Source organism: Myotis davidii, unplaced genomic scaffold (genome assembly GCF_000327345.1).
Source record: "Myotis davidii unplaced genomic scaffold, ASM32734v1 scaffold197, whole genome shotgun sequence".
NCBI classification, from domain to species: domain Eukaryota; kingdom Metazoa; phylum Chordata; class Mammalia; order Chiroptera; family Vespertilionidae; genus Myotis; species Myotis davidii.
Window position 1 is genome coordinate 3,561,185 of NW_006291549.1, and position 24,494 is coordinate 3,585,678.

The 24,494-nt window shown below is 44.4% G+C and overlaps 1 protein-coding gene across 7 annotated transcripts in view; it reads right to left on the bottom strand.

Moving 5' to 3' along the window:
- The window catches only part of SLC24A2 (solute carrier family 24 (sodium/potassium/calcium exchanger), member 2), a 226,149-nt gene that overhangs the window by 9,881 nt on the left and 191,774 nt on the right, over window positions 1-24,494 (bottom strand). For all 7 annotated transcript variants that reach the window (XM_006764934.2, XM_006764935.2, XM_006764932.2 and 4 more), the window contains 2 exons: window positions 10,699-10,842; window positions 2,047-2,136 (listed from right to left, as the gene is read on the bottom strand). In XM_006764934.2, the coding sequence (XP_006764997.1) occupies window positions 2,047-2,136; window positions 10,699-10,842 (234 nt within the window). The remainder of the gene's footprint in view (window positions 1-2,046; window positions 2,137-10,698; window positions 10,843-24,494) is intronic.

The window sequence follows — 24,494 nt, forward strand, 5'->3', positions numbered from 1 at the left end:
GTGAGTTGCCTGGCACACAGTACACAATCAATAATGGTTACCACTATTTTCTCTTCTTTCGCATCTCATTCGTTCATTCATGTGTAACACAAACACTTACTAAGAGTTTAGTCTTGTGATAGGCATGATGACTGGCCTTTTCCTAAGAGCCAATGGAACTGCCTTATGACCCAGCGATTCCACTTCTGGGTCTATATCCAAAGGAACTCGAAACACTAATTCGAAAGAGTATATGTACCCCTATGTTCACTGCAGCATTATTTACAACAGCCAAGATATAGAAGCAACCCAAGAGCCCATCAATAGAAGAGTGGATAAAAAAGCTGTAGTATATACATATATATATATACAATGGAACATTACTTGGACATAAAAAAATTAAAAAGAAATCTTACCATTTGTGACAACATGGAAGGACCTAGACCAGCCGTGGGCAAACTATGGCCCGTGGGCCGGATCCGGCCTGTTTGAAATGAATAAAACTAAAAAAAAAAGACTGTACCCTTTTATGTAATGATGTTTACTTTGAATTTATATTAGTTCACACAAACACTCCATCCATGCTTTTGTTCCGGCCCTCCAGTCCAGTTTAAGAACCCATTGTGGCCCTCGAGTCAAAAAGTTTGCCCACCCCTGACCTAGACAGTATTATGCTAAGTGAAATAAATCAGTCAGAAAAAGACAAATATCATACAATTTCACTTACATGTGGAATCTAAAGAACAATGTAAATGAGCAAACAAAACAGAAACAGACTCATAGGTACAAAGAACAGACTGATGGCTGCAAGAGGCAAGAGGGTGTTGGGGACCTGGGTGAAAAAGGTGAAGGGATTAAGAAGTACAAATTGGTAGTTACAAAATAGTCATGGGCTGTAATATACAGCATGGGAATATAGTAAATAATATTGTAATAACTGTGTACAGTGCCAGGTGATTACTAGAAATATGATGGGGAATACTTTGTGAAGTATATGATTGTATACCTGAAACTAATACAAAATAATACTGATCGTCAACTGTAATTGAAAAAAAGAAAGGCTGGCCCTAGCTGGTTTAGCTCAGCGGACAGAGCACTGGCCCACAGACTGAAGGGTCCTGGGTTCGATTCTGGTCCAGGGCATGGCCCTGGTTGGGGCGTGAGTGGGAGGCAACCAATCAATGTGTCTCTCTCACATCGATGTTTCTCTTTGTCTCTCCTCCTCCCTTCTGCTCTCTCTAAAAATCAATGGGTGAGGATCAACAAAAAAAGAAGGCTGGTTAACTCCCGAAGAGAAAGTAAGTGCTACTGAGTCAGGCAAAACCTCAGCATCCCAATGGAGTGCTACACGGCCGTAAGGAAGAAGGAAATAGCGCCATTTACAACAACGTGGATGGGCCTTGAGAACATTATGCGAAGCGAAATAAGTCAGACAGAGAAAGCTAAGAAGTATACGATTTAACTCATATGTGGAATATGAAACTGAAACTTATGTACACGAACAGAGTGTGGTGGTTGCCAGAGGGAGGGGGTGGGGGAAGGAAGGGGTCTTAAGATGACGTGACAGGAGAGGATTTGACTTTGGGTGGTGGGCACATGGTCCTATACACAGATTTTGTAAATTAGTAATCCACACATTTAACCTATATGTTCATAATGTCACCCCAATAAAATTAAAATTAAAATAATAATAAAAAAAATCAATGGGTGAGGATTAATTTAAAAAAAAAAGGCCGGTTAACTCCCGAAGAGAAAGTAAGGGCTAACAAGTCAGGCAGAACCTCAACATCCCACCCAGGCCTGAGCTGGCTTGGTTTCAGGCTGCAGGGGGCAAGAAGCAGCTCAGTTTGCCTGCCTTCCTCCACATGCCTGACCGGAGCTTTCTGACCTCACAATCCAGGGAAAGGCCAGGAGACACAGGACAGTTAAGTGGGGTAAATTCCTTTAGTCCTGGAATATTTAAGTTGTCTTGTCAGACACAATACTGTTGTGACAGTCTCAGAAAGCAAGCACACTGATTAACAACTTAGCAACACCAGGCAGATGGCGTCACGGTCAAGGTCTTACCTGGTGTGCCCACCAGACCATTAAGTAAGAGAATATAGCGATCCAGGTGATGGCGCCGAAGAATGTGATGGGGAAAAACTTCCTTGCTGACTGAAAGAGAACCAGGGAGAGGCGAGAGCGTCAGTTCTATCAACTGAGTGGATCTGACAGTTCAAAGCTAAATCCACCGAAGCAGCTGGCCGTCTTGGTAGGGTTGGCAATCAAAAGGCCCTGACCACCCCTGGGCAAGCTGGGACAGTAAGATTCTCGGGAATGTGAACTTGGTTAGATCATTGCAAAGCTAGTGCCTGAGATGGAACTTTCCTGAAGAGAATGTCTTCTCCTGCTGCTGGATGCTCAGATGCCCTTCCCAAGGCCTGGTTTCTCAGCCTCGCCTTCAACCTATTAACTACCCCACATCCTCCCTCCCTCTCCTGCTCCCTTTTCTTTCTTCCGCTCAAGTTCATCAGAATCAGTTTCTATTACTTCAACCCATGCATCATAATAATCCACATACCACAAAACCTATGGGATTATTACATTGTACAAGAAACAGGAAGAATTCAAAAACAGAGTGGCTCATCTTACAGTCCCAGGAGTGGTTAGGAAAAGCCACACAGAAAAAGCCATCACCACGGTTTCTATAGATCCCTGATGATGGCCAGTCAGGGACATTTGAACCACTCATAGGGACAGGAACATACAGATGCCCAACTGCGTGGCTTTCCTTGGGGCTGGCAGGATGTTCTCCATCCTTAATTATGTCCAATTCTGTCTCTACCGCTGGACTTTGTGCAATCTCAGGCTTACGGTACAAGCACTTTAAAAAATTCTTTACTGTTGAAAGTATTACATAGGTCCCCCCGCCCCCCATTGTCCTCTCCCAGCTTGCCCCTGCCCCCCAGCCTTGGCCTTCACCCCACCCCCATTGTCTGTCCATTGGTTAGGCTTATATGCATACATGTTCTTTGGTTGACCTCTTATTTCCCCCTCCCCACGCCCACCCTCCCCTGCCTTCCCTCTGAGGTTTGACAGTCTGTTCGATGATCCTGTAAGTACGAGCGCTTTTAAAGTTTCCTTCAAACATCAGCTGGAATCAGACACTCAAAATGCAGTGTTTCTTACCTGACCCCACCATAGGGAAATCCAGGCTTGCCCTATCGTTAGTGGTTTTTCTGTGAAGGCCCTTTTTTGCAAAATGTTTTAAGAGCCTATCACCTGTTATTGCCAAACACTTTTTATTTCAAAGCTTTCTACTTTGAGAAACAATCTATTTTTTGCTTTGATAATGCCATCCAATTTTGTCCAGAGAAATGAATCCCGGAGTTGACTGGGATGAAAGCTATCTCAGCTGTCTGAAGGGCTGACCTTGGGCAATCATGTAGAACACTTTTTGCTATGGTTTCTGAGAAACCCATTAAAAGGAAAAGATAAACTTGTGCACGGTAATCTTTTGAATATCCATAAGATGAACACAGTCTCTATCGCTCTAAACCAGGCTTATGTTCTCTTTACTAATTTCAAGTTTTCAATATGTTTTTATTGTCATTCACACAGTTCTGTTAAATTTCACAATAATCATGTCTCTCTTTGAATGACTGTGGCTTTTCCGGGGTCATTCGTTAGCTGGGCGATCGGGCAGACCAGTGGGCTTGATGAAACTGGGGAGACACAGGCCACAGTGAGTAGCCACAAGCTTATTCTCAAATGCTGCCCCCCACCTCTACCATCTCTCAAATATTTTGGTCAAAGATTCAGACCCCGTTGGGGATGTGAGCAGTTTAACAGGTTATGGGAAAAAGTAATCCATTTTTCAAAGTGGAGATTGAGACATTCACTTTAAATATATTTTTTATTGTTGATAGTATTACGGATATCTCCCATTCCCCCCCTTCCTCCTTATCCCTGTCCTATACCCACCTCCCAGGTCTTCACTATGCTATTGCCCGTGTCTGTGGGCTATGCATATAAGTATATAAGTTCTTTGATTTATCTCTTCTCCTGTCTCCAACCCCACATCAAGGTATGTCAGTCTATTCCATGCCTTCATGCTTCAGGTCTTACTTTGTTGGTCAATTCATTTTGTTCATTGGATTCCACAAATAAGTAAGATCATGTGATATTTGTCTTTCTTAGATTGGTTTATTTCACTTAGCATAATACTTTCCAGGTCCATCTATCCTGTCCCAAAGGGTAAGAGATTCCTTCCATCCTTTTTTTTTTTTTTACAGCTGCATAGTATTCCATAGTGTAAATGTCCCACAGCTTTTTTATCCTCTTATCTACTAATAGGCACCTGTGCTGTTTCCAAATCTTAGCTATTGTAAATAACGCTGCTATGAACATAGGGGTGCATATAATCTTTCTGGTTGGTGTTTTGGGGTTTTTAGGATATATTCCCAGAAGTGGGATCATTGGAGATATTCACGTTAGAAAGCAAATTCCTTTAAAACTGGGAGTTCAGCTGGATCCTGGAGGCCAGATTCCCTGAGCCTTGGGATTGCCACTGCTAAGAAATCAAGTTTCCCCTGCAAGGCATTTAGCCGATTCCAGTCCTCATCCTTTTCCTCTGGTCACAGGTCTCTGTTCCGGGATCCCAAGTGCGAAGAGCGTTTCATCTCCTATGGCCCCGCTCTGACACAGGGAAGAGAAGGGCGGGGCCACACATGTGGCCGAACTGCAGTCAGTGAGCTTGATTCTGAGCACCCTGTTGAGGGGAACGGAGCACCATCTCCATACTTGATGGGATGGCACCTGTACTGGGTACCCCGGGAGGGTCCTCATTTCATAGATCGCTCCCTTTCCAGCTTAGCTCATTTACTAAGTATGTAGTTATTATTTTTTATAACTTTGCATGTCTGCTCATTGATATAATGTCACAACTCAGAATCAAATCATTTGAATATATTTCTAATCTAAAAAATATCCCTGAACCATAGACCATTCCCAGTCAAAAGGTAGAAAATCAGGCATCAGACTAAGGATTTAAAGCAACTAAGTTCAAATCAGTATTAGTGAAAACCTCTCGAATTCAAAACTTGGTGCTTATGATTCTTGATCAAGAAGCCCATTAGTAAGGAATGAGCACTGAAATGTACCTTGATCTAGTGTAATATTTGGGGATCATTAAAAAGGGGTTAAAAATAACTTTTTCGGGTGACTTTTTAGGTCTTCATCATTAACTAGGGGTAGGTAAACCTGGCACCTACTCTGTACCCAGGTCTTGAACAAGACATAAAATTCAAAAGTAGGTCTGTCTGATTATACAGCAGGTGTTCCCAACATCTAGGTTATACCGACTCTTTCCAAAAGAAAAACAGGACCAGTAACACTCAAAATATACCCAGCCACAGACACATAATCATCACCATCATTATAACACTAGCCTATGCTCTGAAAGCCAGAAGGTATAAAGAGCATCAGGGAAGTGTAGACTAGCATCCCAGCTGCGTGGCCATCTGCCGCACCCAGCCTCCCTGTTCCCTGCTCTGGAAGCATCTCCCTTCGAGCATCAGCAGTTTGGCTCAGCGCTGCCCAACTGTCAGACTACCTTACCATTTCCAGACTCACAGCCCAGGTTATTCCTTCTTTCATTTTTTTCCTGGACGATTCCCCTCATTTGGACTCTACGGCCTCATTCCAGGCATCACGGCCCAGCAGCACCTGGGCAGTTATTCAGTTACCGTCTCCACGGAGGGAAGAAAATAGCCCTTGCAGACAAGGGCTGCCATGTCAATTTATGATTAGTAATAGGGGCTCATCCTGACATCTGCTGGGATGGGCCTAACGCTAATTAGCAAAAAGCAAATTGTGTCCGTGTGCCGGCCATTTTGTTCCCAATGTAATGGCTTCCTTGTATAATTGACAGCTAATGTTCTCATTAGAAGCTTTTAGTACATCAGAGTGATATTTTCTTGGCTTGCAAAAACCTTGCTGAACATTAGCTCATTGCACAAATTAGCCATATCCTTACTAATTTAAACTCGACAAATACTGAGCATCTACTCTGTGGAAGATTCTGGGGCATACACATTTAACAAAGTTCTCCAAAACAATCCTATTAAAGATTAAAAGTATGGTTTCTAGATTAATAGGACAGGCATTAAAATCCTTGCTGATGTCTGGCCAGTGTGGTTCAGTGGTTGAACGTCAACCCATGAACCATGAGGTCACCACTCAATTCCTAGTCAAGGCACATGCCTGGGTTGCTAGCTTGATCCTGAGTAAGGGGCGTGCAGGAGGCAGCCGATCAATGTTTTGTGATTGATGTTTCTATCTCTCCCTTCCTGTCTAAAAAAAACAACAACAGCCAAATTATTTAATCTCTCTAAGCCTCGATTTCTTCATCTGTAAAATGGGGGAATAGCAATATCTAGTCAGTCTGAGGATCTCATGCACATAAAGTGTCCAGCAAAGTGACAGGCACACAGTAAGTGCACAGATAACAATGGCCATTATTATTTGACTATATTATCCTCATATTTTTTTGTTTTTTTTAAGAGATTAGGAAATTGAAACTCAGGGAGGAGCAAGTGACTGTAGAGACCTGGAGTCTTGGCTTTACCTCTTATTAGCAGGGTGTGCTTGGACAATCACTACGCTCTCTGGGTTCAGTGGTCACTTACTCCTTGCTAGAGCTGTGCTGGGCACATGGTAGACATAATAAATCTACTTGGTGAATGAATCAATGTGTGATAAAAATAGCAAAAACCTTGCTGCGTTCTCAGGTACCTTCCTAGCTCTGATGAGTCATGTTTTGATATCTCATTGGGTGTGTTCCCGATTTACAAGAACACCCATCCTACGCCATGAAAGGATCTATCTTTTTGGGTCTTTATTTCCTTTATTATTTTCAATTTTCATCAAAGACATGTTCCTCATTAAGGTTCACATTTTAGTGTTTTTTTTTAACTTTCAAAACAAAGCCATTAATTTAAGGAAACTATAAAAGTGAAGCCCAGACTAATTATCTGAGCTGGAAGCGTATATAATACAACAAACACTGTCGCATCATTTGCATATAAATGAAGTGGAAATGAAAACAAGCGGGGGTGCCATTTACTCTGAAAGTAGATGTATACGTTTTAAAAAAATCATGTTTTCTTTGTAATTATTGTCAAGGTTTGGATGTTCATCTCCATGGGCAATTCAAAAACTACTGAGGAGGATGGAGGGGCTAATGGTGATGGGAAACAAAACAAAACAAAAAACTACACTGAGGAGGCAGAGCTGCCAGGCCCTGAGGAGTAGCAAATGTCTACTAATTAATAATTTTTGACTTGTTCTCTCCTCTTCTTGGGTAATTTTTCAAGAGGCCCTTGGGCAGTACATGAGGAAGCAGAATGCTTCCTTTCATTTGGCATTTCCCGTATGTAAAGGGTAACCACGTAGTTCAACTTCCAAACCTGTACCCACAGTAAACGAGGACTGCCCTGGGCAAACGGGCTGTGCGGTCACCTTGAACATCGTCCTGATGGCTATCTCTTTATGCTTTCCTGAATCACAGAAGGTCACGGCTGCCCAGGAATCTAGAGGTCTTCCACCCTGTCTTTCACAGAAGAGAAAACATGAGGTCCAGAGGTGAGAAGTGACTTTCTCAAGGTTGCGCTGCTCATGAGTCGCTGGGTAAAACCACCGCCATTTACCATGGCAGAATGAGAATGCCGTGGCGTCAGCAGACCCGGGTTCGAGTCTGGCTCCTGTCACCGACACAGCTGTGCAGTCTTGCTCTGTAGTTCCATGTGGCCATGCTTTGCTCCCTCTACTCAGTTTAGAGTTCCTTCAAGGTAGGAACTGTGAATTCTGTGTCTTCCTATCTCTTTTAGGGCACAAGTCTGATACTTGGCACGTAATAGGTGCTCAATAAATATTTGCTGAAGAACTCTAAAACCATCCAAATGTTCTGGGGGGCGGGGGTCTCATTTCTGCTTGGGAGAGCACATAGTATACTCAGAAACAGACAGGGCACATCTAGTCCACCCCAGGGATGGCATTTGGGTCTGCAATGAGCCGAAGCCGCATTGGCTAACGTGGCCCAAGCTGCAGGGGAGCGCTCTCACGCTGCCTGTACAGTGAGTGACCGCCAGTGGTCCTGCAGAGGAGAGGGATATGTACAGCTGCGTTTTCTTGCTCTGCGCCTCTGGGAATTGCAGCATCAGCCAGCATAGTCGTGCTGCTCCAGGTAACTATTGCCACAGCAGAGTCTTGACTGTTGTCCAGGAGTTGCTGGTTGAGAGCTGGATCTTCTCGAACAGCTTCCTTGTCCCTCCAGCTCAGACGATGCAGAGGATGAGCACCTTGCCAGCCCTTTCTCTAGGAGTCCCACCTGCCCTGAGAGCCCAGAGCCTCCAGCTATTAACAGGTTTTTCCCATTCCTGCGCTTTTCCCGGTTGTGTGCTGACATCCTCTTGTTAGCCAATCATCCTCTCCTCTGGCTGAGGCCTGCTGTGGGGATTTACAAAAACATGTCTCTCTCCCTGACTTTCCTCCCTGGGGCTGAGCAAAAGCATCGGGCTAAACGGAGAAATGGAAATACAGAGAGGACGCAAGTGAGTGTGTGGGCGCTTGTGAGCACGCACATCTTGGAAATGCGACGTGATGTGAGCCAGGAAGAAACTGCACACATCCCAGCTGCTGGGCTGTGGGTTTCCAGGAGGCCAGCCTTTGCAGAGAGCAGGTGCTCTGCTACTTGCTGCTTTAACTTTCCTAGGAAACTTCTGTCGGGAGTCTGACAGGGGGTCCTTACACTAGGGCAGTGGTCGGCAAACTCATTAGTCAACAGAGCCAAATATCAACAGTGCAACGATTAAAATTTCTTTTGAGAGCCAAATTTTTTAAACTTAAACTATATAGGTAGGCACATTGTTATTAACTTAATTAAGGTACTCCTAAGGCTTAGGAAGAGCCACACTCAAGGGGCCAAAGAGCCGCATGTGGCTCGCGAGCTGCAGTTTGCTGACCACGGCACTAGGGGGTCCTTTCCTGGCCTGAACTTTACAAGACATGGCTCTCCAACAGGCTGGATTTTTTATAGGTCAGGCTAATGGGACAGGGTTTTTCTTTGGTCTTTTTCAAGTGAGGAAAGTGGATCATCCTAAGACTCAAGAGTCATGCTAAATTATGTTGGATGTTACCACAGTAGTCTATTCCAAATGCTTTCAGAAATAATGCTTTCAGATGTCCACCTTCTGGCATCATGAAATATGAGAAGCTCACGCTGTGTGGTCACTGGGGCCTGACACTGAATCTCAGCTCCCTTCCCTGGGAAGTGACCAGCCATGAGTTAATTTCTTTGTACCTAAGTTTCTTTCTACTTATGCCAATTATTTACACACTAGAGGCCTGGTGCACAAAATTCGTGCATGGGTAGGGTCCCTAGGCCTGGCCAGTGATCAAGACCAATCAGGGCCTTCCTTCCCCTGGCTGCCGCTAGTACATCATAGCTAGTGCTCAAACTCCCAAGGGGACAATTTGCATATTAGCCTTTTATTATACAGGATATGTATTTTTCTCATACTAGTTGTTTCCTGAGATGCCACAATATGCTATATTGAAAATACCTAGGGCAGAAGCTGATACATGATAGGTATACACTTTTGTGGAATGAGTATGTGTCTACAAGGCTGTAATAACAAGTAGAGCCTTTTCTTCTTATTTTTCAGTAATTCCTTCACCCTTTGGGGCAATGGCCTTAGAACCCAGTTTAACAATACTGGGAGGGGATGTTCTTTTGGTTTCATCTACATTTAGATTGTACTTTGCTGGTTATAAGATGGTATTATGTTCACAGCACCCAGTACATCACTAACAGCAGAAAAGAATATTGATTGCAGTAATGATAATAATACAGGAAGGAGATCAGACGTGCAAACATTTGTACTACATGAATGCATTTCTTTAAATTACTTTTTGAATCAAATGAGTAATCCATGGACATACATATTCAACAAAATGTGAGTGTTCAGGGACAACGCTGTGGTGGTGTTAAAACATGTGTGCAAATGCTGTGACACTCCTCCTCTCCAGAGTTTCATACACTCTAGGACCTGATATAGTTTAGGTAGACCTGTCTCCTCACCTCTAATCAGACAAACTATGGCTGCCTTGACCAGGAACGTGCAGCTCCACTGAGTCTACGTGGCTTCTGCGACTAGTGCATCGGACACCGTGCAGCTCCTGCCTTGTGCCGCTGGAACACCTACTCTCAAAGCCTACTCTGTATGGAAGACACCTGCCTGTCTTGAGGCCACCACACCTGAGGAAGCCCCAGTCACATGGAGAGGACACGCCTAGGCTTTCCTGTAGATTATTCTGGCTGCATTCAGCCTTTGAATCGTCTCTGCTCAGTTGGAGAAGCCTCCAGCCTCCAACCATGTCACTCTTCCCAGCCGAGGCCAGAAACATGGCAGAGTGGAGACAAGCCATCGCCAACGTGCCCTATGCAGATCCTGGAACACATGGTGGTGGTTTCACACGACTAAGTTTTGGGGTGGTTTCTCATGTGGAACCAATAATGCAAACAGTCCAGATAAACTTCAGGCATCTATAAGCATGCGCATGTACTAGTATATATGTTACCCACTTTTCCATTGAAGACAAATAGAAGCAGACGAGGCATCCTGTTATAGACTTGTGCTTTCAAACAAGGAATCGATTCAAAAATGCTTTACTCACAGGTTTGCGGACATCAGGCAAGGTAAGCCAGAGAGGAAACACTATGGGGAGGACAATGAGGAACGTGACTTGCTTGCGGGGGTTGGGGGGCCAGGCCAGGCTGAGAGGCTGGTCATCCTCGTCATCACCCGTTTCTGTGGTCTGCTGTGGAGAGAGAGAGAAATACATAAAACTGAACCAATGATCATGCCCACAGGCCGCAGGAGCCAGAGCACAGGGCAGGGTAGAGGCTCTGGCTCCTGAGGCCTCTTCAGGAGTTTTCTTGGCTCATGCCAGCAGCTTCCTCCGTGCATTTCTTAGGTTTGTAAGAGAGCCCCACCCGCCACAGTCTGAATCCAAGGGACAGGCAATACCATGCCCCGCCACGAGGACTTCAGAACGTTTTCTTTCCTCCCTGAACACTCTCTAGCACCTCAGATGGGACTGGTCATTCACCTGGACTGGGCCACAGCTGTGACCCAGGAGCTTTTCACAAGAAATCGTATCTGCAGAGCAAAAGACCTGACACCCACCTTCTCCTCCTCCTCCCTTCTTAAGGACAAAGCCAAAGGATTCATCATAAAAATCCTTGGGAAGAATATGAAATGTGTTTTTTTTGTTTTGTTAATCCTCCTCATCCGAGGATATTTTTCATTGATTTTGAGAGTGAGTGGAAAAAAGGGGGAGACACACACAGAGAGAAACATTGATGTGAGAGAGACATATCAATTTGGTTGCCTCACCATGCGCCTTGACCGGAATTGAATCCAGGACCTTTCAGTCCTTGGGCCGACACTCTATCCACTGAGCCAAACTAGCTAGGCCTATTAAACTTGTTAAACAATTATTTATTGATTGATTAATAGCACTGATTTTGAGTGGGCAAATGAAAGTAACCACAGCAATAATTCAGTAACAATACTCAACTCCCTTCACTGGCCCACGGATTACTGTGTGGTTGTGAGTTTTAACCAGTTTGATCATCTCATTACTAGTAAATCCTAAACCATTTTACTTCTAGCCAAAGGCTGATTATGCAAACATGTGTCCCATCCATCCGCGGACACAGGGTTGGGAAGTCGAGCAGGACATGGAGCCTGGGGCTGTCACCTGCACGCGGCCCCAGAGCTGGGAGGGCGTCAGACTTTCAGACGTGGCAGCAGGCAGCCAGGGCTTTATTCATCACCTGCTGACGTCAGCAGCTCCTGAAGTCCCAGAGCCAGAACAGACAGACGGCGGGTCTAGACCTGGCGGGATGACCATTAGCCTGTCAGATGGGCCCCCCGAGCCTCCGAAACAGCCCTGAAGACAGCATCCATCACTTCCATCCCTGCTTGTTTAGAAATGAAAGTGCGGCAGCAGGACCAAGCATCTGATCTAAAAATATCAGGAACTTTTCCAGGATGCTTCCTTTGGAGACCATATAAATAACCCGCACAGGCTTCATGCAGCGCTGCCCGTGGCTCTTCCTTCCAGCATCGCGCACTATTTCCGGCAGCAGCGCTGACTCCACGGCGCCCCTCTCCCGAAGGAGCTGGCAGGTGGGCAGGTGCAGGCCGGAGGGATAGGGTGTAAGGGCTCAACGAGAGGCCAGGCTGGGTGTGAGGCCAGACTCATTGCAGTGTTATGTTTACTTATAATTTAAATCTGAGAGCTGCCAAAAGGAGTAGCGGTTTACCCAATCACCCACACGCTCTCTCCAGGTGTTAAAGTTAAAAATAATAACAATAATTAAAAAGGAATCTTAAAGCATACTAGACAGGGTTGGTCTTAACGGGTTCTTTCTCATTGGGCGTATGTCCTTGGCCGTGGGTAAAATAGTTTATAAACAGCAAATAGGCTGGAATGAAGAGGATTAGGTAACAAGGTAGAATTAGGAATTTGGCACAGTTTAATTTGGTCGTCCAGATCCTCATTACATATACGCCTCACATTTTCCATCCCTTTGCTATGCAACATGTTGGGAGAAATAAAAAATCTAAAATAAATAACCTACATTCCTACCTTAGGAAACCAGAATAAAAAAGAGCAAATTAAACCCAAAGTAAGCAAAAGAACAGATTTTAAAATATTAGAGCAGAAACCAATGAAATTGAAACCAGAAAATCAATACACTCAACAAAACCAAAAGCTGGTTTCTTTGCTATGCACTTTGATGTGGTCCACTTCCTGCTTTCTCTCCTCATCCTGCGGGCTCCCACCCATGGGGGAGGCATGGGCGTGCTGTCCTGGTTCCCCTTCTGAGCCACCCACTCCTCCGGGGAGATGCAGCAGATAGAGCGCATGTCATCCCCAGGTGAGATCTCGGTCTCTCCAGGTGTCAGCTGGCTCCCTGAATAATCTGTTAACGAGGCCAGTGAAGACGAAGGAGACAGGTGCATTTTAGCTGTTCCCTCCCAGATATGATCATCTTTTCTGTTTAACCCAAATAACTGACTTTCCCTGCCCACCTGATAGATGCCTCAAAATGGGGAGGACCATCGGAGAGTCGAGGCACTGCATCCTTCCGAACAGGTCCCCGGTCTCACATGGGATGGTTGGTTCTATTGTCAGGGGATCCCAGCACTTCTCTGAAGACTCACCAAGCTGATCGGATGGGTTCATCAGGCTCCTCCCCCTTCCAGGGTTGACACTCCCTCTGGCCTCCCACTACCGTCCACAATCTAGCAACTTCTTCTACATGCTAAGCTAACCTTTTTGTGACAAAAAAAACATAAGCAACTCTTTATGACTCGGATCATTTAAATGACACCAACAGATGGTGACATTTCATCAATAGCCCTTCTGCTCATAACCTACGGATTAGCTCCTTTCCCCATCTGCCAAAGTCACCAGGCAGGCAGTGCCACCAGCAAATGGCAGAAAATAATTGTCTGTTTAGAGGCAAAAGCTCTAAACATACTACTGTCCAATGAAAACAATTAGCTCTATTGTATAGCTTCCAAAAGTTGCACTTGGGGTGGTTGTTGCTAGGGCAGAAATGGACCAGGAGAGACTGTGTCTGAGGCTGTACAAACCGTGCTCTTCGTGGGGACTTCATAGCCTCGTGGGGGACCAGTCCTGCTACAGAGAAGTCCAAGAGCCCAAAACCCTGGGGTGGATTCCAGAGGTGTCTAGGGAGCAAGGCTGTCAGCATAGTTTAGGGGAAATTGTCCTTTTCCAAGTGCAGTCTCACTCTGGCTCAATGGGCAATGGCTTGTGAAATGGTTAGAAAGCGAGAAAAAAACCCACACCAACAAAACCGTTCCAAGTCTGGGGCCCATTTGCCTTCGCCCAAACTGGGGCTGCTGGCATTTCATTAGTTTTAGCCCTGGGGAGAGCCTGCTGAGGTTCAGGCACTGGTTTTCCATCTTTTCCTGGAGTTGGGGCATGCTGGCTTTGACCTTGCAACAACCTATTCTTTAAAAAAAAAACTATATATTTTTATTGATTTCAGAGAGGAAAGGAGAGGGAGAGATAGAAACATCAATGATGAAAGAGAATCATTGATCAGCTGCCTCCTGCATGTCCCCCATTGGGGATCGAGTCCGAACCCCAGGCATGTTCCCTGACTGGGAAGAGAACCGGGACCTCCTGGTTCATAGTCGATGCTCAACCACTGAGCCACACTGGCTGGGTGAAACAACCTCTCCTTATCTCCTAAAATTTCTTTGGTGACCATAGAAAACAAAACAATGCTAAGTGACCCAGAAAACATTCATATAAAGGTTTTAGTTTGGTACCTACTGGGGTCTCTGTGGAAACCCTAGGATTGTGCCACACCAGCGCCAGCAATTACTGCGTTAGGGCTCTGCAACCTCTGACATGGTAAATCCGAGGCTAAAACACTCGGCTCTAAGTTCCCACATGGCGGTCTGCTGGCCGTCGGACCCTGAAGGAATCCGAGCAGCATGGCGGGAGGAGATGGAAGAGTCTGAATCCTGGCCACCAGTCTCTGCTCCAGCTGTGGTCACAACTGTAGCCACCACCACGGGAGGTATTCACGGACTGCCTTTAGGTCCGTGCTGTGTCCTGGGGCTCTTGGTATCGAGGAGACTTGAATTTAAAAGGGGAGACAGAACAAATAGCTCCGAAAAACATATTTACCCAGTTCCAGGGATGCTGGCAGAAGGGGGGTTGGGCTTGTTCTCTAATACCCATTCTGCCTGTAATGGACTGAATTGTGTTTCCCCCACAATGCCTATGTTGCAGCCCTGCTCCCCAGCACCTCAGAATGGACTGTCTTTGGAGATAGGGCCCTTTAAAGAGATGATGATGTTAAGATGAAGCCATTAGGGTGTGTCCTAAGGCAATAGGACTGGTGCCTTGTAAGCAGAGGAGATTAGGACACACAGAGACACTTCAAGGATTTGCACGCGCAGAGGAAAGGCCATGTGAGGACACAGCATGACAGCCATCTGTAAGTCAAGGAGCGAGGCCTCAGAGGACAACAACCCCGACAGCACCTTGATCTTGGACTCCCAGCCTCCAGAACTATGAGGAAATACATTTCTGTCGCTTAAGCCACCCAGTCTGAGTTAGTTTCTTAAAGCAGACCTAGCAAACTGATATACCGCCCATGGACTTTAGTGACAGGAAGCCCACTTTCCGTAGGCCTGGAATAAAGACTCTACTTCAGCCTCTCCTGCAACAAGGTGTGGCCATGTGATTAGGTTCTGGTCGACTGGGACGTAATCACAGGTCTCTCTGCAGCTTCCGGGATGTATTCTAAAGGGCGGAGGTGTGTTTGTCATCGCTCCTGCCCAGTTCCTGCGGGTGGACTGGGGGCATTTCAGTCAGAGGGTGGACAGCCATCCTGGACCAGGAAGTGGAGAAACAATGTACAAGGATCTGGGCCCGACACCCAGCCAGAGCCATTCTGCCCTGGGCTGCCGACACCGCCTCCACGAACATTCTGTTCACTCAGCCGCAGTCATTTCGGGTTTTGGTTGCTCACAATGGAACCTGACCCGGGCTGATCCAGGCTCCTGTTTATGAGGAATCGAGGGAGAAACAGCCTTCCTATCTCAGCACTAGAAAAAGTCATGCTTCTTTGGAGAAGCTTTGAAATAAATCTGAGAAATACCGTGAATCAGGTAAATGACACTATTCTCTCCTTTGCTTTGCAGTGGGGATTTCACAGCCAAGTCTGTAACCCTCACCCGGCAGTCACAGCAGTGGGATCCATGCTCAGCTCACTCCGTCTTACTCTTGTCCTTGCCTGTACATCCGTTGCTGAATTCTCTCAAAACTGTTCCTTTTATCTTTTTTCATCAGATGTCTCTTTGCAAGCAGCCTCTAATCTTTGTGAAACGAGGGGTGAGGGGGCAGACCTACCACTAAAACTCCTCAGTAATGGAAATTTGGGGATAACTTTAGCAGGAGGCGACGCCATTCTAAGTGACAATTTGAGGTAAGTGGACAACCACCGCTAGGATTCACTTATTGATACTGCAGGTTGGTATCTGGAGGTCTGGCCACAGAACATCTACAGATAGGAGAGAGCAGTTCCAGGAGCCAGTTAGCATCTACTGGGAGGTCTCTGAAGCAATCAACTTATTTTAATTTTTATTTACTTATAAATGGGAGGAGCAGCCGCCTGTCTGTATCCTGCTACCCTGAGCCTGTCCAGCTTTTCTGCAGGTGCACCTTGCACTGTTCCTACTGGTGCCTGGTATGGATGGTTTGGCCCAGAATAAACATATAATCTCCAGTGGAGGGGCCTGAGCTGGACTCACCAGTCCAGAGGCTACCTCTACAGCCAGAAAAACATTTATTAGAAGCAACCCAATTTCTCATTCTTGTCTGTGAAGGGCACTGCGCGAGATTTCCATGGGAAGGTGAGCTCGCTTTAATGCAATCTTTTCTATCAGAGAATTAAAATGAAAACCCAGAGGCCTCTGAAAATAGGCCATCTGCATGTTCAGTTTTCTTCATTGTATAACAGCTCCTCTCTAGTCAACAGGAGCAACCTCAGAGGAGAGCCTGGCCCTGCCTAGCTCTTAGCTCAGATGGGGTTGGACTCAGGCCGGAAGGGAAGTTCTCATTTCTCTATCCCCCCACAGAAGGACCACACGCCCCAGCACTTAGGAGAGCCACCTCTTCTCCCGGGGGAGCCCCTTCAGTTTGGCATGATGCTGAATAAAGTAAAATGCCAGCATTCAAATAGCCATGTAAAAATATAATTCACTTACTCTAAAGCACTGGGTCACGGTCAAGTTAGGTGGAGGTTTTAAGTGATTTTTATTTTGACTTAAAGAGAATGGTCCTTAACATATTTGTTGTTGCTATTTCTGTAATTTGTATCTGTAGAAAAAATCATTTTATATCTAAACGTTGTTTAACAAAGATGCTCACATGAATGACCAGATGCAGCAAAGCTCCCAGAATTCTGTGCATGCTGGGAGTCACCCGCAGGGCCCCAGGGGCTAAGAGTGGAATAGAGAGCCATAAACACATCTGCTGAGCATAACAAGTGAGGTTGGGTAGGTGCACCAAGAATATTAAAAATGTCACACTCAACAAAGTTTTTAAAAAGGCACTAATAAAACACGTGAAATGTCTGGACTATGTGTGAGGCATTCATCTACATAGACTGGGGGTAGTAACTCAGGCAACTGAAGGATGCACACCGCCTGGTGGACACCAGGGGATCAATAAATGTTAGTTATCTTCCCTCCTGCCACTAGTCTCATCTCTGTGACTAACTGGCTGTGTGACCTTAGGCAAATCAGTGGAAATGCTGGACTAGCCAAAGAACATGTACCCTGTGTGGTCTGTAGGCATCTGATCTTGGTGTATCTCACCGCCTTTTAGGCTCCAGGAGTCATTAAAAACCAGGCCATTGTGAGGCAGAACTTCTTTGTCCCTGGACTGCTTTAATGTGGGACTACCCTGGTGTCTAAGAACTTGTCGTTCAATTCACTGTATGGACACCGGTAGATCAGGAAAGACAAGCAGCAACCATAGGCCGCTGCAATCTTTAGAATAGGAGCTTTAGGCTCTAAGAGGAGCCCCAGAATTTCAGAGTTGAAGAGCCCTGACTCATGGAGGCCACCCCGCCATTTGACAGATGAGGACCCCGAGATGAAGTGACAAGCCACAGGACGTTCACAGCACGAGGCGGGGCCTGAGTGACCTCCCTTCACTCCCAGCCCAAGGCTCTTTCCCCACTCTACCATGCCTCCGTTCCTCAATCCTAAAAAACAGGTACAAACGTGCTTTCTGCCCAATCACACCAGGCCTCCCAGCTTTATTTGATAATGAATTTGACCAATTAAACAAAAAACACTAGCTATAGCAAATACGAAGCATTTAATTGACATAATTTTCTTGAGCCTAGACTGATTCTGATGGTTTGGATGGTCCACATTTCATAAAGACGCTGATCAGAACCATCTGATTCTTAGCTGGCCCTTCAGCCAAGTGAGGACACAGTGAAAATACTGCCATTTATGAACCAGGAAGCAGGCCATCACCTGACCCGTGCTTTTGGATCTCTCTTGGGAGAAATAAATCTGTTGTTTATAAGCTCTGTGGTCTATGGCATTTTTGTTATAACACCCCGGGCAGCTTGGAAGGGGAAACAGAAAGCGGATTTGGGGTGTGTGTGTGTGTGTGTGTGTGTGTGTGTGTGTGTGTGTGTATGCATGCATGTGATTACTTCTGGGACTCTCCTTCATACAGACAGAGCCATGATATTTTATCAGGAGTCAAGGCAAGCATAGTACCCACCACTAGCAACTAACTCCATGTCAAACATATTTGCTTTGTTCTTGTTTAGGGAAGGATAGGAGGGGGCGTTGTGATGTTCTCTTTCCTCCTCTTTCTCCTTGGGTGATATCTCTACGGTACAAATTAAAAAAATGAAGTGTGAGAGCTAAGATATCAACGAATGTCTTCAAATATAGAAAAAGAAGAAAGTCTTGTTCTGTAGCATCTCCGTCCAAGAAGAAAATGCAGGAATTTCTCCCTGGCTTGATGTAGAAGGAGGCAACAACCGAGCATACCAATGGCCAAAATGAGGCTTGGAGATGTTTTTCGTGTTCCATTGCTTGATGTCTCCCCTGACTCCCATAACTGCGGATCATCCCGCACCAGCTACCTCTAAGATGAACCTCAAGGGGACACTGTAGGAGATGGATCACACCCTTTACAACAATAAACTCTCCGGAGGCTAACCGTAGCAAGGACTGGAATAGAAGGTGGGTTATTTCCAGGCGCCAGCATTCAGTGTTCAAAGGCCAACCGAACCTCAGCCGAAGAAGATGTACCACAAAACAGCATCGTCTTTAAACAAGGACTCTCTGCTTTCCCTCCTACCTCTGTTCTCTTTCGTTTTGGAAGCATTCAGAATACTGTCTTTGATAGAGGTGGCGTGTTTTACTTTTCCAGTTAGGTCTCCTGGGGAACTGGTGAAATGGTATCTGTGGCCATCTAGTGCGTGTGTGGGAGGTTCCCAGGGAGAGAAATCCTGACAGTGCCTTCCCCAACGAGGGGACTGCTGGAGAAGGGATTTATAGATGCACACCCACTTCTGTTCCAGAATGTTCTTTTACAACATTATTGCTCCGACAAAATTATCTGAGATAATCTATAAAAAGCACTCAGAACACCGATTGGCACAGAGTAAATACTCAATAAAGGTTGATTATTGTTATTAGGTTTAATAAATATTCAGAGAAATAATTTCCCATGAGAAACTGGTTTGACCAAGTGAATTATGATACTTCCAGCAATACAATCCTATAATTCAATTATTGGATGTGAAAGTGGAAACGGTAATAATTTTGCTCCTTCATCGAGCCAGTCATACACTGACTGCGCATTCACTGACTGTAGTGATGCCAACAATCTAATTTATTTTCCTCCTAGGTAAGGTGAATGAATAACATGAAAGGGAAAGTTTCGCCGCCCTACGGAGAAAATGCTATTTTATTCCAGGAGGTAGGCTGTAAGTAGACATCCTATCAGAAACAAAGCTTCCAAACAAATGGTGAGACTCAAAATATTGTGACACCTTGATTCTGTGTTTTGTGCAGAGTGAAAAGCGGTAGCAGAGCTGGAACTCTCAAAGGTAAAATCACCAGAAATGCACAGTCACACTTTGATAGAGTGAGAGGCTCTGAAATGGACAACTATTTGGCAAGTGGAAGGTGCCTCCCAAGACACGTTCCAGAGTGCTTTCCACTTTGTAACCTTAAACGCCACTGGTGCTTTAGTATGAAGGGAATCAGCTAAAACGAGAAAAATCCACATGGTCGGTGTATTCGTCTGCTTGGGCGACCATAACAAAATACCGTATTTATCTCTTTTAAAGATCTCATTTTTGAATAAACTTTTTGACTTTGAAATAAATCATTGGATTTTCTTGCTGGAATTTATTTTTAAATGCCTTCCAACCCACTCATTGAGTATTAAGAAAAAATCTCATTTTTGTTCTCTGAGTTTCTCAATGTCTTTGCATTCGTATGTTTTACTAATATCCCTCATTCTCTGCACTCTATTCTTGTCTTCTATGTTTCTGTCACTTATGTTTTTCTAAGAGATAAGTACAAAGTGCAACTCTTTTTGGAAGGGAGCACCATCCGAGACATTTGTCTTGCCTTCTGTGTGGACAAGCTAAACCAACAGAGCTAACATTTAAGTAGCAAACAGAATTAAAAAAAAAAGTGATACATTTCTGCTCGTCTCGTGGTAAGAAATAATTCACTCCTCTTCTGTTACTATCCTATGGTTCGTTTTACATATAGATGGAAAAAAATCTAACATCAAGAATGTAGCATATTAAATACAAAATGATAAGGTTTCACTAAGTATTGGCAACCTGAAAAAAACTTAATTTGCTTCTACGTGACTTTGAATGGAAATCAAGGTCTTGAAATATTCTTCTGTGAGTGATGAAGCTGTCTGGACTTCAGCTTTCCCAGAAGCCCCGAAACCATTTATTATAATGTAAAATGGCATTTGGAGAGTCTGGTGAAATGCAATTGCTTTCCTTCACTTTGCATTTTTCCCAAATAATTCTGAGGTGCAACCTACTGACAAGATAGATTTATTTCTGCATTGCTGTTGTAAATTGGTTTTCTCATAGTTTTCATGGGTTTCGTAAGTCCTGCTGATACAAATCATAAGTGATCAGCCAGCATAAAAGCAACTGGAGGATCGTAAAATAATTCAAAAGTCATTCTCATCATTTTATTATCAATTGGATTAGAATTACTAACAGGAACAGTAGTATTAATGTCAGTATTTTTTTTCAGGGTGGTAATGGAGTTTCCCCCCGCTTTTTATTAATAGTCATTCAGCCCTTAATGTATCTTAGATGAATGATTAATAGACATTTTTCAAACTTTCAGAAAGCACAATGACAAATGGTATAATTAACAGTAAGATTCTTAGTGAAGATATTATTCTTTGTCAATATTCAAATTTAGGCAGAAACTCGAGTCGGACTATAGCAATTTATTTTTAAATGTGCTCACAAGGCCTTTGAGTGTTATCTCCTCCAGAAATAGAATGCATGTGCTATTGTTTGGCAGGAATCTCTGTTTTTGTTTATTTTATAGTTAGTGTTAGGTTCTCTCCGATACTAACGAGTTTCTTTCCTGAGGCTATAATAGATCTAACATGGCCTAGGCCAGTGATGGCGAGCCTATGACACGCGTGTCCGAGGTGACACGCGAACTCATTTTTTTGGTTGATTTTTCTTTGTTAAATGGCATTTAAATATATAAAATAAATATCAAAAATGTAAGTCTTTGTTTTACCATGATTGCAAATATCAAAAAATTTCTATATGTGACAGGGCACCAGAGTTAAGTTAGGGTTTTTCAAAATGCTGACACGCCGAGCTCAAAAGGTTCGCCATCTCTGGCCGAGGCCTAGGAAAATTAAGTGGGATGGAGAACCTTTGGATATTCTTTTCTTTCACTCTTAGGGCCTGGCCTCTCCCCCCACATTGGCCCTGGGCCCTGGTAGTGTCAGATACACAGACACAGCCCCACTTCCCACCAGAGCCCCCATTCCTTGGGGGCCAGAATCTCTTACGTTTCAAGAGATTGGGATATGTGATTCTTGACTGTTTTTAAACTTTCAAAATGGTGGACCTGGTTATTACACATTGATCAGTTAGAACAGATACTTGTTGAATAATAGGAGGGTTTGAGGTTCAGTCTCTCTGTTAAACCTCACCTCTGGTAGCATCGCAAACGTTTCCTAACTAAGAGTGATATTTTAGAAAGAAAGAATCAAATGGTTTGTAGGTACCACCTGCTTAGACAATCATGGAACTCCCCATCAGAGCTGACGGTTTTCACCAATGCTGATTATGAAGTTTAAGGGACTCCAAAGTCATAGCTGTAATTTTAAACAACAATAATCCAGTCCTTGCTAAGGATGCTTTTTTTTTTTTTTTACTACCCCCAGTGATCCAAATTGAACAGAAGAGAGGTATCTTTACTCATTTTTTAGAGAAACCTAAAATCACAATCCCTCCCATCGTCTTTCCCTGCTCATCCTTTACTCAGTCACTAGCCTTCCAGCCACCATTGGACCAGCGCTCTGAGGCTTCAAACACTCCACGGAGGTCGCGTGAAGATCAACGCTGGACTGAAGAGATATAAGCCAGGGATGCGTTCCCAACAGGACACAGGAAGCGCTGAACATGGCAAGGTGCTATTTAAGTTGTAAAGTAAGGAAATAAGAAAAAGCCTGCATTTTACACATATCTCTGTATCTATCTATCTATCTATCTATCTATCTATTTATCATCTACCTATCTATTTATCATCTATCTATCTATCTATCTATCTATCTATCTATCTATTTATCATCTACCTATCTATTTATCATCTATCTATCTACCTATCTATCTATCTATCTATCTATTCTATCTATTCACCTATCTATTTATCATCTATCTATCTATCTATTCACCTATCTATCATCTATCTAGCTATCTATGCTTGTATTCATACGCATATCTATTTCTCTCTTTTTCTTAGGACTGTGCTTTTCATGTATAAATCCGTTTGCCCACTGGTGCATCTGAGCAACTCTTAACCAAAGTCAGGACAATTCTGATCTCCCTGAGGACAGGGAGACATTTTAGAGACTAGATGAAAAAAAAAAAGCTGCAACATATAAAAAGCCATCTCACAATACACAAAAACGTAGGACACAATCAAAAATCAAGTTAGATTTTCAGATTTCAGAATCTATGAAATTTGCAAGGCATTTCCCCTTCTACCCTCTCCTGTGAGTGTGTGCTCAAAGGGCTTGAGGGGGCGGCATCGAGGACTGTGATGCTGCATGGAGGACCACGACGCGGCATCAAGGACAGTGACACGGCACCGAGGGCCATGACCCCGCTGGGCAGGCAGCCTCATGCAGCAAGCCAGCCACGTGCCATCACCTGGCTCCTGGCTAGACTGGCAGAATTGAAATGTAAGAAAATGGCTGCGTTCGTGGGTGGCAGAGAGTATTTCTTTCAACTGCCTTTCAAACCTGGATAAACTCTCAACACTGAAAATTTGGAGGTTGGTAAATTCTCAGTAGCAGCTCAAATCAGCTCCCTCTACGTTAGAATCAATAAGACTGTGCCCGCAGTCAGTGGGAATAGATAATGAGCACTAAGCTGTTTAAGAAATCGCATTATTTTCTTGATTCCACAGAATATACAGATGAAGCAAAAAAGCTCCTGCAAAGGGGTTCCTCGGGAGAGAATATTTTAAAACGCTCTTCGCTGCCGGCATAGTCTGTACGGAAGAAAGCTCTCCGGGATGAGATGAGGTGTCGCTGTAAAAGTAGTTCACTTGTAAATAGGGTTTTTAAAACAGCACGTTAATTACATGGAACTAGACTCTCAGGAGAATCCCAGCGATGAGAACGTGATGCATGGGCTCATCACACCCATTAGTAAAGCTGATGTACACCTCATCATTCGTGCATTTTGATAAAAACACAACCAGGAAAGAAATGAAACTACACAACAGAAATGCCCGGAGTCGTGAGACTGTGCTTCGGGTGGCCTGAGCATTCCAACATCACAGGCTTTTTCCAACCCTGGAGTCATAGCCCTAATTTACCCTGTCACTCAATCTTCCAGCTCAGGAACCTCAGCATCATCGACAACCTCCTTTTCTTGTTCATGCTCTATGACCAATTTATTATCAAATCTTCTCAATTCGGCCTCAGAAACAGACCTAAATCTAGCCACTGCCATCCATGCACTGCCATTGTCATATGGGCCTCCATAGCCATTTAGAAAATGTTTTCCTAAGTGCTTCTAATAATAGCAAATGCCTACGCAACGCTCACCGTGTGCCAAGAACTGTTAAGAGCATTTCATTCTCACAACAATGATATGAAGTAGGTGCTATTTCTCATTCCTGTTTCACAGAAAGGAGAAGTGGAGAACAGAGAGGTTCAGTGACTTTTCCGAAGTCACACAGCGGGGTAAGTAGCAGACCTGGAACTTGAATTCATGCAGTCTGTCCCCGGAGTCTTTGCTCTTAAACCACTAAAGCATATTGCTCTTTTAATTTAGCCCACTGTTGTTTCTGTTGTCGCATTTTTGGGGACTAGGTAATACAGGTAAGCGGTTCAACATTCAAAAGCTACAGAGGCTGCATACGGAACAGAATCCCTCCCACACCAGTTGCCATCACCAGGCCCCTGTGGTGGAGGTGGTCAGCATGCCCAGTCTCTTTAGCAGCGTCGCAAGCAAGTGCTCATGTCATCTCCCGCTCACACAAACAGAGCATGCTGGATGTAATCTGGCATGTTGCCTTTTTCACTTAACAGCTTATACTGAAGATAATTCCATCAGTACATGA